The sequence below is a fragment of the Mesoplodon densirostris genome, chromosome 11 (assembly GCF_025265405.1).
Source record: "Mesoplodon densirostris isolate mMesDen1 chromosome 11, mMesDen1 primary haplotype, whole genome shotgun sequence".
Taxonomy (NCBI): Eukaryota; Metazoa; Chordata; class Mammalia; order Artiodactyla; family Ziphiidae; genus Mesoplodon; species Mesoplodon densirostris.
In genome coordinates, this window is record NC_082671.1 from 13,819,017 (window position 1) to 13,836,358 (window position 17,342).

Below are 17,342 nucleotides of genomic sequence, written 5' to 3' on the forward strand. Positions count from 1 at the left end.
TCAAGCATCCCTTCTACCCTGAAACCTTCCCTCATATCCATCTGCAAAAGCAGAATGAATTGCTATCTTCTCTACATGTCTATAACACTGAACAATTTTCTTGTATCGACCAGGACCTTTGGCTGCAAATTTTGGAAGTCCGACTTAAACAATTTAAGCTATAAATTGGGATTTATTCAGTATGTATCTGTGGCTAGTTCTCTTCCTTGACCCACATCCCAGCGACTCATCCTGCATTTTTCTCCTCTTTAATGCTGTCCACTCTGTCTCCAATAGCTTTTCTGTCCCAGGACTGGCTTTAGAACAGGTGACAGGCTCCTGGGCTCCCACTTCCTTGCTGAAGTCAAACCCTTTGGCCCCTTTTGCTGTCTCAAGCAACTTACCTCTAGTTTAGGAAAGAGAAATACCAAGGGGCATCAGAACGTGTGGATCCTAGACCTTATTCTGACATCAATTAGCTGTGTGACATTTGCACCATTGTTCTCTCAAGTGTGAAATGAGGGTGTTGGACCAGAGAAATTTCTATATTAAACTTTGCTGTGCAAAGGACATTTCAGTGAAAATATTTTTATTGCAGAGTTGAGCAATACCTTTACCAGTCTCAGAAAAAGAAAAAGAAAAAGTTTTAAATAGTTTTCTATCCACCAAATAAATCAGCATTGGCCTTGCCTAAGTTTACCAGATCCATTCTGATTACTTTTCTTTTTTTTTTTTTAATTTATTTATTTATTTTTGGCTGTGTTGGGTCTTCGTTTCCGTGGGAGGGCTTTCTCTAGTTGCGGCGAGCGGGGGCCACTCCTCATCGCGGTGCGTGGGCCTCTCACTCTCTCGGCCTCTCTTGTTGCGGAGCACAGGCTCCAGGCGCGCAGGCTCAGTAGCTGTGGCTCACGGGCCCAGCCGCTCTGCGGCATGTGGGATGCTCCCAGACCAGGGCTCGAACCTGTGTCCCCTGCATTGGCAGGCAGACTCTCAACCACTGCGCCACCAGGGAAGCCCCATTCTGATTACTTTTAACACTTCCTTTTTGCTCTGCTTCTCAGCAGGGATGACATGCCTGCAACATACATTCAGAATTTTCTCCTGAATGTAGATTCTAGGAAAAGCTGAAGTGAAGGGGACAGAGAGGAAAAAAATAACATAGATGACATTTCTTTTAGGCTCACTGCCTAGATTGCACTTAGCCTGCTGCCTTATTCTCATTAGTCGCACTGACTGAATCTGATTAGCCCACCCTGATTTATTTTTGGCAACCTGGGAACACATGGGCCAATGCTTATTTTAATGGCTGATACCATCATCCCCAAAGCTGTTGTTAACATTTGGAAGATTAGTTCCTTTTCCTGGAGGCTTTAACTGTCTACAAGGCATCATGACACACGAGACACAGATTTCTTAAACACTTTACAAAATTGAGTTTCTTTTTTCCTCTTTTCATTATCATAAACACTTCCAGTTTATTGGCTGTTAAAACATAGAGCAAAAAATTCTTAGTAATTGTGTATCTGATGTCTGTAAACTTATTATTTTCGGAGTTAGTGAATCAACTTCTATAATCAATAATGAATAAAAACCAGATTTCAGGGCTATTGGATACTCAATGCTTGGTTTAGCCTCACATTCCACCTGATCTCTGGCAATGGAGAATGGGTTACATTTTATGTTTGGTCCCAAAAGTACAGGACTCTGTTTTAGAAATCTGCCCATGTGTCTGAGGATGAGAGACAAATGTGGATAAAGGACATTTGAAGAGTCAATCTGTACCGACAATCCCAGGTTACAGAAATCTTCCCAGACCTGCCCAGATCACAAACCACCTGACATATGCCAGGCATTGGTCCTAGAACTGGGGACACAGCTAGAAATAAGATGCAGTCTCAGCCCTAGAGGACTTACAGTCTAGTGTAATAGGAATAGCGTGAACACAATTAAGTCTACTAAATGCTAACATAGAATTAAACTTCTCTTAATGGCTAGATAGCCTTTATAAGTACTAGGACCTTTAAAAACCAGACTTCTTAAAAAATGAAATAAGAAGAAAAAAAGTCAGTATGTTTTTAGGTCTATACAGTATCATTTAAAGGATTGCTGTATTGCACACTTGATTTGGTTGCTGACAATATGTGAGGTACCAAAATCAATAAGTAGATTTATCCTAAGAGGAGAATGCTCACATATAATTAATGCAATCAGCAATCCTTTCATTCATTTAACAAACATTTATCAGCTATATCCTGTCTGTCAGACTCGATGTTAGGAAAATAAGTCAAGAGGAGAAGGCAAAGACATGTAGAACAACAGTGGAGCTCCATCTTGGTACTTGTGTACGGTGGTTAAAAGTCCAAACTACATGTGTGACCTGGAGCAAGTGACTTAATCTTTCTGGCTCTCAGTTTGCACAGTGACAAACTGAGATTGACATAATAATATCTACCTCGTGAGATAACTCTGAATATTAAATGAGGTGATCGTGTTTATAGCCTGCCTAGCTTGGTACCTGGATCCTTGTAAGTCCTTGACAAGTTTCAGCAATTTTTCTGTCCCACTTTTGTAGAAAAGAACCCTGAGGCTCAGAACAATGAAATAACTTGTCCTGGACACTACATACCCAGGAGGTCAATTAAAAACAGAACGGCAAATGTCAGAAAGTCTATGAGTCCTGTCAAGACCAGAGAACAGAAGAGGACGGATTCTGCCTGTGGAGTGTGGGAAAAACTCAGGAAGGAATATTTAAACCAACTACACAAGTGATTCTTCAAATTCTGTTCATGAGCATTTATCTGGAGACTTGGAGCAAAGTTTTCAGTCCACTAACTGCTGATTTTTCCATCAACACCCACGGCTCCTGAGTCTGGTCCTTTCCTCAATGAGCATCTTAGTTTCTCTTATTAAGGACTGGCTAACCTTTAATGAGGATTATCACAGGTTTCTCAGCCCTGACTATTTTAGTTTCCAGGACTGACAGGTGAGACATCAGAGAGGAAATCACTCCCTTGAAACATTCTTCTAGAATTTTCCTAGGACTATGGCAGGACTACTCCCTCCAAAGTAAAATAGTGCTTCTTCAACCCATACAGCTTCTTCAACATAGGTGAAACAAAGTCCTTCCATAGGACTTCTCTGGAAGTCGAGTGCCAAGATGATTTTCAATCATTTATAATTACGCATTTCCATGATGTGTATTTTGTGTTTATTACATGGCACAATCCATGAACCAGAAGCAGCTTTTCAATCAAGAAGAATGCTAAAAGTAAAAAAGCCTGAGAAGATCAATTGCCACAATAGGGTTAATCTCCCTCTTTCTGCTTTTCCTCGTACACTAAAATACCTATGTAACTCTATTTCACAAAGCAATGCTTATCACAACGCTAGTTTTGGGGAAATTATGTCAGTATAATTTTATTGCAAAATAATCTGAAATTTGACCTCCATTTCCTTTTTCTCTCTTTTCTTAAACAGAATGCTGCAACATTCCATGTAACTGTCCAAGATGATAATAGCATCGCTGTCTCTTTAGAAGCTTCAGATGTCACGAGTCCATCATCTGTGTATGTGGTGAAGATAACTGGTGAATCAAAAAATTACTTCTTCGAATTTGAGGAATTCAACAGTACTTTGCCTCCTCCCATTATCTTTAAGGCCAGTTATCACGGCCTGTATTATATAATCACTCTGGTAGTGGTAAATGGAAATGTGGTTACCAAGCCATCCAGATCAATCACTGTGTTAACAAGTAAGCATCATGTGCAATATTGTTCTCTGTGTCTCTTTGTTGGGTGTATTCCCCTGGGGGTTCTCATGAAAACAGAGCCCAGAATGGCAAGATCAATTGCCTTGAAATCAAGTGACAAGATTCAAAGTTCTGCTTTACCTTAAGAATACAGTCTCTTGCTGAAGCTGGATCACGTTTTACTGTAACCTTTTGTTAATCAAAATGTGTTTAAACCAAAAGAAGTCAACCTATTTTGAGATTGAATGACAATTTTAGATTCATGATTGGACGATGTAATTTGCTGCTATATAATTTAATAGTATGATTATAACTAAGTTTTTTTTCTAGAACACATATTCTCATATTAAGCAAATTGCTTTTTGAGGCAATGAATTTATGCTAATATTTAGCTGGCTCAAAATCAAAATTACATATTTTTAGTTGAGAGAGAGTAAAAGATATCATTATGTATCGGTTGCTATTCCTCACCTCACCCTCAAAATAGCCTAGGCTTCCCCTGCCCAAGAAAAATGCCAAGAAAAAAAAAGTCATTAACATTTTAACCTTTAGTAGCACATGTCTTAAGAAGTCATGCTGATATTAGAAATTTTTTAGGAGTGGTTTTAACTACATATGATTTTCACTTTTCTCTCTGCCTTTAATACATAATCTCAAAGTAAAATTCGGCTCTACTGTATATGTTGATGTATGGAAGAAAAACTGTTATCTATAAGATGGTAGAGTTTATCACTAGAGCAATGCAATGTCTCAGCAAAGTTCTTTTTTCTCTTTGTTCCAGTGGTTGCAATCTTTTAATTGCCATCTATACGTGATCTTTCTGGCCACCATTAAGGAAAAGGACATAGTGCTATTTTCTGTTGGGATAAAAGTAAAGAGAAACACCAAGAAGCAAGAACTCAGAATCAAGCTAGAGGACATATTTTTAACATGTCTGTCAAAAATTAATTAAAGTTTCCCTTGGCAGAGTTCCAGGATCCGTACTGAGTTCTAAAAACTAGGAATGGCACAGACCCAAGACCTTCAAGGTTTATACATATAATGAACAAATATAGGACCGAGCTGAATTAAAGGAAGGACTTGCCTGGTAAAATGCTGTCTTAAACAAGCTCCAGAAATGGCAAGTTAGGAGCTAATAGAACCAGGCAGCAGATTTAGGTATATAATGCCTATAATATAACACTTGGAATCAGAAGCTCTGCCTTACTCATCTTCATAATTTCATAAGCATGACCTAGCATGACCCTTATGCTTAAATGGTGATCAGTAAATATTAATTCAATATAGCTAAGCAAGTAACAAGAAAAGGAACCAGGAAAAAAAGGCTAAGACACAGAGCAAAATAAAACTAGTGACTGCTGCTGACCCAACACTTATTAGCAGGCACTAAGCCACTCTGGATCAAAGCTGGAGGGGTCGGCCCTTTAGTTAATGGTTCACAAAGAAATGTGTTAAGTAAGTAGATGGTGAAAGATTTCTGGAATATCTTGTTGATATTTCAGCATGTGCAGTAAGTTCTACTCAACAGGCTTTCAATTTTCTTTTGTGATTTCTTCTTTGATATGTGGGCTAGGAATTCTGTTGTTGAATGTCCAAAACTGTGTTGATTTTGCAGAGATCTCCTTATTGATTTCTAGGTAACTGTCGTTGTGATCAGAGAACATGCTCTGTGCAATTTCAATGCCCAGAAAGTTGTTGAGTTTTGTCTTATGGCCCCAAATATGGCCTCTCTTGTGCTTTCTGTGAGCACTTGGTGGGTGAAGTTTCAATAAATGTCAATTAGGTCAGGTTGGTTGTTCAAGTCTTCTATACCCTAATGATTTGCTGTCAGTTTGTTCTAACAATGACTGACAGAGGGAATGGATTTGTCTATTTCTCCTTTCACTTCTTTTAGCTTATGCTTTAGTTGGAAGTTCTGTTGTTACGTTGTTAGGTGCGAATACAATACTTTTAGGATTGCCATGTCTTTCTGATGAGCTGACCTTTTTATCTATATACAATGTCACCCTTTATACCAAATAATATGCCTTGTGTTGAGGTCTATTTTGGTTGATATTAATATAGACATTTTAGTTTTCTTTTTTTAAGTATTTTCATGGTATACCTGTTTCATCCTTTTAATTTTAACCTACTTATATCTTTATATATAAATGGGTTTCTTGTAAACAGCATAGAGTTTTTCCCCATAGGATCTTGCGTTTTTCCCCAATCTAAAAATCTCTGCCTTTTAATTGGAGTGTTTAGACTTGCACTAGCCAATAAATATAGAATGTTAACCACATATGTAATATTAAATTTTCTGCTAGACACATTAAGAAACTTTTTGAAAAGGTGAAATTAATTTTAATAACATAGTTTACTTAACCCATTACATTCAAAATATTATTGTTTCAGTATGTCGACTTAAAAAATATGCACAACCTAAAAGTTGAGTGTTATGTTTTCTTCGGTAGACTTACTGAGGACTTCAAGCCTGGGAGGCAGCGTCTCAAGTAACCCTGGGAAAACTGCTCCAAGGAGGTGAGGGGGGAGCTAGGATATGTAGGAGTTTTGCAACAAAAGGCAGGTAGTAGGATCAAAAGATTATTGTTAATAAAAGAAAACTAGTTAAGGAATTTAACACTTTTCTATGTATGGGAAGATACAAGAGTCTGGGCTCACTGAAATCATTCCTTTGATATGCACTTCAGCTATCTGGGGCCTGTATCCTCTGTTTTCACATCCTGAGTTTCCTCAGGGCTCACCATCGGGAGTGGCTGCAATCTGAAGGCTGCTGGATGACAGGCATTCTTTGTTTCCTTCCTGAGTTCCTCAGGGCTCACCAGCTCACCTTTGGCAGTGGCTGCAATCGCTGATGACTGTGACATCCTTTGTTTACTGATAAGGCAGGCAATATTTTATTTCTGAAGTATATAATCAGGATATTAAAAGTTACACATTTTTTACTCTTAAATATAATTAAAATAAATAAAATTTAAAATTCAGTTTCTCAGTGGCACTAGCCTTATTTTAAGTGCTCAATAGCCATATGTGGCTAGGGGCTACCAATTTAAACAGTACAAGCTTAGATCATTTATATTTAATGCAGTTAAGTATATTGTTGAATTTAACTTAAATCTTCCATATTGCTAGGCTGTTTGAGTGAGGAATTGAGTCACTCTAGTCAATAGTTGAGCTCAGTTTAAAGTACTATTAACCTACAGTTCATCACAGACTTCAAATTTTCTGGTCAATGGTAGGTTGCCAGCAGTGACAGAAGGTGTTTCTCAATGTTCCAATTCTACCCTCAATGTTCAGCAAGTCCTGAACACACGCACCACAGAAGGGATCCATGATTTTGCCTCTCCCTTACCAATGGACTTTTTACTAGTGCTAACTTTTGGGGGGATGGGGGAGGATCTTGGTTCTCCTGGTCCAGCCTCAGACTTAGGCAGATGTTGTGATGCTAAGTGGGGCATTCTCAGCATTCCTATCCCTTGCTATACACTCACAGACAAAGTCTACCTTAAACCTGTAGATGGTCTTGGGTTGGAGAGTCTCCTGCCTCTTCCCCATAGTAGCAGAACTCTACCTTCTATCAGTGCGTGAAGATCACGAGTCCAAGGCTGTTTCTGCCCTTGACTCAGGAATATACATCTTTTACTTCTACCTGTACCCCAGAAGGAGGAAGATCTTTGCCAGGGGACTGAGAGGGAAAGAACTTCTACTTCTCCCCAAGGCATAAAGCATTCTGCTTTGTATTTTTAAAAAGTCCAGGGGGGGGCTTCCCTGGTGGCACAGTGGTTGAGAATCTGCCTGCTAATGCAGGGGACACAGGTTCGAGCCCTGGTCTGGAAGGATCCCACATACCGCGGAGCAACTAGACCCGTGAGCCACAACTACTGAGCCTCTGCATCTGGAGCCTGTCCTCCGCAACAAGAGAGGCCGCGATAGTGAGAGGCCCGCGCACCATGGTGAAGAGTGGCCCCCGCTTGCCACAACTAGAGAAAGCCCTTGCACAGAAACGAAGACCCAACACAGCAAAAATTAATTAATTAATTAATTAACTCCTACCCCCAACATCTTTAAAAAAAAAAAAAAAGTCCAGGGAATTAAGTTTTCTCCTTGATCTCTTAATGGTGTTAATTATCACTTGCACCCCTGTGCCCTGGAGGGTAGGAGGGTGGCTCTCTTGCCATCAGTATTTCTCCTGAGCACCTGATGGAGGCCCATGTAAAGGGCTAGAGAGAAGTGGGCTCCACTTGTGCCTGGGAGCCCCACTCATTTTAAACCAGCTCTGTCCTATACTTTTGGACAGAAATTTTGGATGATGGAAATGTTCTATATCTGCATTGTCCAGTACAGTAGTCTCTCAGTTTTAATTTTATTTAATTTTGATTCATTCTAAGTTTAATTTAAATAGCCACAGGTGGCCGGTAACTACCTTCTTGGACAGAGCAGTCTAAACTGTTATTTAGAACACACTCCACCTTTCTGGACCAGGAAAATTTTAGTTGCTTTCTTCTTTCCTGCTTTAATGGTGTCCCTTCTTTCTGCCATGCCCTCCTAAAGGTAAAACAGTTAATGTGTCCCTTTTCTCCTCAGAGGGGCTTGTCTTTAGAATTTAGTTCATTTGGTTGCCTTACAATCTTATTTCTCTGATTGGCACAAGATAAATTGTGTCTCATGGATTATTTGGCTTTTTCTTCTCGCTGTTGGATGTTGGGATGCTGCAGGAAGGGGGACCCCTTCCAGGGCCTGAGAGTGGGCTCTTGTCTAACACTAGGAAAGGAACTGTCCGAGGAAACACATGTGCTGAGTCTTCTTTTTCTTAAAAATACTCAGCCTAAGTTACTCCTCATGTCAAAGAGATACATTTTGGGGTGGCAAATTTTGCTCTCCTACTAAAGAAATGATGGAGACTCAAACTAAGTTAGTGGGTGTAATGGTAACCATCCTCCTGGACCATGGGTGGCTGCTGCAGCCAGCTCACCTCAGTGGCCTGCTTGGATATAGCTGAACCATCAGTTCAGGTCTCAAATTATCATCAATACATATTACAAGAGCTCTGGCCTGGGACCTGGACTGGTCCCTTTTCCCTACTCCTGCCATCAGAAGTGAGGGACTAATCCCATGTTCATCTCCCTCAAGAGGGCTATGTCAGAAGACACATGTTCTTAGGTTGGTCACATTGAAAGCAAAGGATACTGATCACTGACTCAACAGCTTTTTTAGTTTTAGTTCCTCAAAACAGAGCAATCGCAGAAAGAAGCACCTCTTAGCACTTAGCAGATACTAATAAGTACAAGGCTACCTCTGCTTTCTTGAAACAGTATTTGCTCCACATTTGCTTATGTTTTTTCATCTTCTAAGATAGCCACATCCAGAACTTTAAAAATCTTCCTACTTATGATCTGTATGAATGGTTCAAAGGTAATGAAGGAACAGAAAATATTCTTCAATTTGAACATCAGTTTTTATTATATGGAACACCTAATGAGGAAATAATAATGATATTAAATGTCATTTTAAAGTTTTTTATTAAAAGAAAAAATGGGAACTTCATGGTAGGATTTTTAGTAAAAATAATGCAGTAAAGTCCTGCTTTGTCATACACTCTGTGCTCCCACCAAAAAGTGAAAAGAAAAACAGAAGTATATTTCCAGGCTCAAAAATAAGATAGATGTCTCCATTAATCAGAAACTCAAAGTAGGGAAGTAGGCTGAAGTCATGGGGCCCCTGTGCTCTGGGTCTGAAAGGAGACAGTACTGAATCTGGGCCCCTGTAGAGGAGGAAGTCTTGAGTTGCTCTACATTAGATATGGCCCAGAGCCAGACTCTTTGCTTGGAGTAAAGATTCTTCCTGCTTGTGAAAAAAAAGCACATATGGAGGCCTAAGGATACAGGCAAGGGCCACACATTCTTACTATCAAGGGCCAAGCTTAGTTACCCTCTGACTCAGGGAATGAATTTGTGAAAACCACTATACCATCCACAATATGAAGAGCCCCAAAATAATGTTATATGCCCTGGTTCTAGACTGCAGATTCTGGTGAACTGAAAGGATGCTAAACTGCTTCAAAGCAGTGAGGAAAAAACAAGAAATGGGGCAATGAGAAATCAAAATTTGGCCTAGGGCTTATATTTTAGAACACACAAAGAAATCTATGCTAAAAAAGATAGGCATCAAAATTATTATAACATGTTGTACTATATTTTATGTAGCAATGTAACAAAAATTTACAGTATGCTATGATATACAAAGTGATAAATGAAAGAATTACACATATTAAAAAAGAATTAAGGAATAATGAAACAAAAATTGGCAAAAATAAAACAGAAACATACAGAATAAATATAAATTTTAAAATAAAAAATACAATCATTTAATTTAATATTTTAATTGGTTAAACTAGGTAAAATTAATTTAATTAATCAAATTTAATGTTAATTAATTGAAAATCTTCAATAGATGGGATAAATTCTGTACTAATAAAAATTAAATAAAGTCAGTAAATTGAAAGATGATACTGTGTCATTGTCCCATGATTTAGCACAGTGAGACAATACTCCCACAGGTATGGAGGTGGAGAGATTCTAACTAAGGAGATTAAGAGATTAAGAAAAATATGGAAGGGATGATTGGCATAATATTTGAAGAAATTATTATGGGAATTTCCAAGACTTGAAGAATGACATGAACCCACAGATTGACAAAGCATTCCAAGTACCTAGACCATAATTCAAAACTAAGACCATACCTAGATATGTGATGGTGAAACTGCAGAAAATCAAGCATAAATAAAAATAAACTAGAAGTTTAGAAGATACTAATGGACAAAAAGCATAGTATCCACAAAGGAATAACTATTAGACTGACAGAAACTTTCTTTTCTGCAATAATTGGTGCAAGAAGACAATGGAGCAATATCCTCAAAGTGCTGAGGGGAAATCAGACTACCCAGAATTCTATATCCAGCTAAACTACATCAAGAATAAAGAAAATTTTTTTTGTGTACAGAGCCTAGGAGAATTTAACACCCATACTCTAACTTAAATAACTATTAAATTATATGTTTCAGCAAGAAGAAAAATGTATCCAGATGAAAGGCACAGTACACAATAAAAAATGACAATGGAGAAGTGGTATATGACAAAGGTTGCATTAGAAATTAGCAGGAAAATATGGAAAAAGAATCCATGAGGGGCTTCCCTGGTGGCACAGTGGTTAGGAATCCGCCTGCCAATGTAGTGGACATGGGTTCGAGCCCTGGTCTGGGAAGATCCCACATGCCGCGGAGCAACTAAGCCTGGGTGCCACAGCTACTGAGCCTGCGCTCTAGAGCCCATGAGCCACAACTACTTAAGCCCGCGTGCCTAGAGCCCGTGCTCGACAACAAGAGAAGGCACTACAATGAGAAGCCTGTGCAATGCAACGAAGACCCAATGAAGCCAAAAATAAATAAAATAAATTTATTAAAAAAAAAAAAAAAAAAAAAAGAATCCATGAAACAGGCAAGGGTATCAAACAAATGATTTGAAGAAAAAGGAAGCCGAATGACAGATAAACATATGAAAAGATATTCAATCTTTTCTTGAACAGGAAATTAAGAGACAAAATTTCACAGGCTTCAGTGACAACAATTAAAAAGACTGGACTTCCCTGGTGGCACAGTGGTTAAGAATCCACCTGCCATTGCAGGGGACACAAGTTCGAGCCTTGGTCTGGGAAGATTCCACATGCTGTGGAGCAACTAAGCCCGTGCGCCACAACTACTGAGCCTGCACTCTAGAGCCCGTGAGCCACAACTACTGAGCCCACAGGCCTAGAGCCTGCACTCGGCAACAAAAGAAGTCATCACAATGAGAAGCCCATGCACCACAGTGAAGAGTAGCCCCCACTCACCGCACCTAGAGAAAGCCCATGTGCAGCAATGAAGACCCAACACAGCCAAAAAAATAAATTAAATAAAATAAATTAATTAAAAATAAATAAAAAGACTGATACAAGCAAGTGTTGGAAAAAGAATATGGAGAAATAAGAACTATCACACACAACTGATAGATAATTGACATCAAGTTAGAAAACATTTTCACAATATCACAGACAGTTGAAGATGTGCATACTCTACTATCCAGGATTTCCAAGCTAAAGAAACATGTCCCAAAACATTTATTGCAACATTATTTGCAAAAGTGAGTGATTGAAAACAACGTATATAACAACAACAAAAAAAAACAGATAAATTATATTGTTTGTATAGTTGTAAAATGGATACTAAATTTTCTAGAGGTACATCAAGATGGACAAATCTCAAAAACGATGTTAGGTGACAAAAAGTAAGCTGCAGAATCATACGTACAATATGATACCATCAACATAACATTTTAAAGTATGTGAAGTAATAGTCCATATGAATATTGGACACTTACAAATATAAAAGTGAAAAACATGCATGGAAAGAGAAATACCATATTCAGAGTAATAATTTACCTCTGGCCAAATTATGGGAGGCAAATGGGATCAGGGTAAGTTATATGAGGGAGTTTCAACTATATTTTGTAATGATTAATTTTTTTAATTAAAAAGGAGAAACTAAAGACAAAAAAGTAATAAATGAAGATAATAAATGATTTCTATTTTTAAACAACTACATTTCTCTGTCCAGTCTCACCTGGTTCCTAAAACAAGAAAGGGAAGTATAACAGGGTAGTTGGCAGAGAAAGGAGTAATGAATTAGATCAAGATTTTACCTTGTCATCACTGAAAAACACATGAGTAATTACAGCTCTGGTTTATGCCACATCCCTTAATTTTTCAGAAAGAAAAACAATGAGGGAAGTAACTGGAGAGATGGTAAAATATTTCTAGAGGATGCATTTGAGTTCTAGAAAACAGTAATTCTTGTATTGAATATACCTCAAAAATGCCTGGGTATGGACTTTAGAATTTACAGCTGACCTGGGTTATATATGTTGAAGTTGAGGGAAATACAGGAAGCAAACATGTAAGTAGGCATTTAAAAAATTCTCTTAGTTTAAAATTTAAGTAGTTGGCACAGCTAACAGAAAAATCACAAAATAAAATATCTATGCTCTAATCCTCCTGTATCTCTTGAATTTCAAAGTTTGACTATGGCTTTGATGTGCAGACTTCCTAACTCGGAGCATGAAAGATTGAGTGGACCTCTAACTTCTCTTTCCAGTAGACAGACCCCTGGTGAGGATGTGAAACTGGGCTGCAGCAGTGGAAGAATTATGGCTCTGTGACTGCTGTTTGCTGTTAGCTTTCATTTTGTTTCTCATATCCAGAGTCAATAAGTGGATTGTGTAGACTCCCTGGGTTAGTAATTAGACTGAGTTGGAAGAAAGATCTTCAAATGGTTCAAGACTTCTCTGGGATTAATCAAAGAGAAATACTCAGCGTCTTCAGGGCTTGGTTTGCTGATTTCTTTACATGACACTTAAGTGAGTTTACTCTGTTCTCCCTTTAAGTACAAAAACCAAGGATGAGACAAAGATAAAATATAAACATTCTAACCAGAGAACATTGCACATAGTCTACAGGGACATGATCCCAACATATGTTGCAATCTGAAGGCCTTCCAACATTTTTATAGATGTTGGCTTGGTTTATGAGAAAATTCCAGGAAAAAATTAAGAATTTTAACATGTATTTTCAGTCTTCCCTGGATCTCATCAGTCAAAAGCAAAAATAGGTTGAGATACTGAAGAACAAAATGAAAGATATTTAGCTACAGATTGAGACAAAGTAGGTAATTATTTGTTGAATGAACTAAGTCAATTTTGGTTTCTTATGTTATTGAAACTGAAATTTTCAAAGTATAAAATTTAAACTAAGGATATTTCATTTAAGCTATAGATGTCCAAGAATACTCTCAATTCTAAAATTTTGAATTAAAATCAATTTTTCTATAATACAAAAGTTGACTCCAAGCCAAATTATTTAAAATATTTTCTTGAACGAAATGAATGCAAGTAAAACTTTATCCAGTAGTTCCTACTGAAGGGTGAGGGGCCTCTGGCACTTTACAAGACTTTGGCTGAAGTGTGGGATGTGGAGGAGATGCAGACATACATCAATCACAGTTATTAAAAAAATGAGGGGCTTCCCTGGTGGCACAGTGGTTGAGAGTCCGCCTGCCAATGCAGAGGACACGGGTTCGTGCCCCGGTCCAGGGAGATCCCACATGCTGAGGAGCGGCTGGGCCCGTGAGCCATGGTCACTGAGCCTGCGCATCCGGAGCCTGTGCTCCACAAGGGGAGAGGGCACAACAGTGAGAGGCCCAAGAGTATTTACAAAGTTTTGTAATGAATTAACAACTCGTGCAAAATAGAAATAAACATTTTAAAATTTCTGTAGAAAGAATAGTTTGATAAACATCATAAACTATAATCCTCACAACATAGGATGGTTTGCAATGTTATACTTAACAGAAAAAAAGTGCTAAGTTCACACAAAGAAATAACTGATTATTGAAACATTTATCTTTGGTTAGAGCCAAAATGTATTTTCTGCTACTGGTCTATTATTAATGTCAAATTTTCTTGGCTTGGGGAAAAGAAAAATGAACTAGGAATCTGGAGATACAGACTCTGCCATGTCCTTGTTAAATTACCTTTGGCAAGTAATTTAAAGTCTGAGTTATCATTATTTTTATATGTTGAATGATGATATTAATATTTGCTCTTCCTAGATCTCAGGGTTATTGCAAAAGGCAAATGGAAAAATGAATATGAAAGTTCTTTGAAAGGCAGAAATCACTAGTTAAAATATGCATCATTAATTACTGCTAAGGAGAACACTCAACTCAGGAGACTGAAGAGTTTAGTGTCTTACAGATAATAAAAATATGTGTAAAATTCTAATAGGTGTAATCCTTGGCCCTTCCAACTATTGATAGTGGCCTTTTGCTCTTTTCTTAATTCCCCTTTCTCCATTAACTTTCCTTCTGCAGAACCTCTTCCCGTAACCAGTGTTTCAATATATGACTATAAACCTTCTCCTGAAACAGGAGTCCTGTTTGAAATTCATTATCCAGAAAAATATAACGTTTTCACAAGAGTAAACATAAGCTACTGGGAAGGTAAAGACTTCCGGACAATGCTATATAAAGGTAAGAGGCAAAAGGAAGATGAAAAATGATGACTATTACTTTTACATGATTCTTGCCAAATGGTCTTGCTCTTGCTCTGAAGAGGTCTTATAATTCACTATTTGGTCATAAATGAACTAATAAAAATAGCTACTGATGCGTGAAAATATTGTTATGAGGAGTCTTAGAATGTCTCGTCCTTTAGAGTCATGTGTCATGCGTAAGCATAAGAAAAACTCAAATTATTGTGACTCACATGTTATTCCTGCCAAATATTATTCCTGCATGTCTGGTGCAGGAAACAAATTCAGACTTAAATTTAGAAGCACCTCACTTAACCATTTCTTTCTGAGTGTTTTAGGGCACTTCTAGAACTGGGAAGCTAGAGAGGTGCCTTTCACAATGTTTCACTTGGAGATGGTCCAAGATTTTTCTCAAACGCAAAAGACAATGCTTTTTAGTTCTTTTGTTTATATTTATCTATATGACTAGCTAAATGATTGCATTAATATACAAAAATTGGTTTCACGATTTTTACTGGCTTGATGGGATCTTGAGAGAGAGGAGAGCCTAGGGGAATTAATAATTTTGAAAGAACTCAACTTTTCAGGGGCAGAGGCAGGTCAAGAGGGAGAGGGATAGGGCAAGAAGGAGGGATGGCCTTTGGGGACTGAACTGGGGAAACGTAAATATTCTCAGGACCCAGCACCATAATATTCATCTGCAGAGAGTGTAGATGATGGTCTCAAATTTGACTAGTTGTAACTGGAAACTAAGTAGAGGACAGGTACTCAACCACATGGGGCATGATATCCAGAAATATCTCACTTTGACTTGCTGCTTTTACAAACTCCTGAATCTCCCATGGATTTTTTTTAATGAGACATTGTTTAAAATATATGCAGTGAATTTACAGGGTTTTTAAACTTAAAAAAATATCAAATAAACATAAAGAGACTCCATAAATTACTGCATTCTTTATTTTGAATGAAAACAGATTATCTGCAAATTAATAATTGGGACCTTATTTGCTTTTTTATCACATGCAAATATAAGTTCAGAAATAATTAAAAAGTAGTCACTGAAACTTTTGTTGAGCTAAATGCCATGAGTTTAAAAATAAGTTCATTAATATGCTCTCTTTTTAAATTTAATTAATTTAAAATTAATTTTGGTTTTTCATTCAATAAGTGGTACTTTTTGTTTCTCTCATTTCTAACTTGGATTGGATTTTTAATTTTATTATTATTTTCCAAATAAAATGTTTTCCAAATAAAATTCAAATTTTTTATTTTCAAGCAGGTCCTATCCGCCAAATAACAGACAAACTGTTTTATTTTTTAAATAGGCTATATTCTACAAGTGAGACTAGTGAAAACATTTCTTGTAAAATTATTTTTTCCTAAGTCGTAAATTGGCAAAATACCTTGGGTTTTTATCTTAAAGTAAATGGCTAGCAGTAACTTAATCTCTACAATTTCTATATGTTATCTTCTCCACTTAATACACCAACTGTTCTTATAATAAAATTTTAATTCCAATTGTATCCAATTCTTGCAGAAAAAAGCCTTTCAGTTTGTGTCAAAAAAAATCCAAATTTTCATCTCTAGCCTTATATCAATTTTTTATTACTGACCATGCCAGAAGTTGCAGGAAATATTATTTTATCGATAGTTAGTCATAATTGTTCAGAACTTTCTAGAAGTGTGTGGCATTTAGGAAACTGAAATTTTAATATAATTGTTTTTTTTTCCTCAGATTTCTTTAAGGGAAAAACAGTATTTAATCACTGGCTGCCAGGAATATGTTATAGTAATATCACCTTTCAGCTGGTATCTGAGGCAACTTTTAATAAAAGCACTCTTGTGGAGTACAGCGGTGTCAGTCATGAACCCAAACAGCACAGAACTGGTAAGTCTTCCAAAGAATCAAATTTAGTGAAAAAATAATTAAATTATATGTTGTTATATATATACTTTCTATCATTCTAAGGAAAATTCTGTTCCAGAGCTAAGAAAGAAAATAAATATGTATTTTAGTAATCTAAAACAAATTTTCTATCAATGTAAAAGGAATTGAGCAAAATATTCAATTTGAAAAATTTTAAATATGTCAATGAAATCATAGATTTATAATCTTTGAATTAAAAAAATTGTGTGACACTACCAAAAGTTATAATTAAGTAATTTAACTGGATCAAGTGCACAACATTTATTCTATAACCTGACAAAATATTCATATGACAGAAGAACAGATGTGAGAGGTTCTACTACAGATTATCAGATTATTAATTTTAGTAGCATCACTAAAATGAAGCACAATCATAGGATGGATGGATGGATAGATAGACAGATGGTAGGTAGACGGAAGAATGGATGGGTAATATAAATATACACATACTAAATGCCCATTGCCAATACCAATATGACTGATATTTTTTCATGCCTAATGTCCTTAAGTATTCAGTAGGAATGCAGGAGACACAATTCATACAAACATTGGGAATGTGTTATAATAGAT

General features: G+C 37.0%; 1 protein-coding gene across 1 annotated transcript in view; it reads left to right on the top strand.

The window, feature by feature from the left end:
• Positions 1-17,342, top strand: part of PTPRO (protein tyrosine phosphatase receptor type O) — a 230,434-nt gene that overhangs the window by 119,923 nt on the left and 93,169 nt on the right. Inside the window, 3 exon segments of the mRNA XM_060114152.1 lie at positions 3,457-3,730; positions 14,685-14,843; positions 16,581-16,733. Of these exon segments, the coding sequence (XP_059970135.1) occupies positions 3,457-3,730; positions 14,685-14,843; positions 16,581-16,733 (586 nt within the window).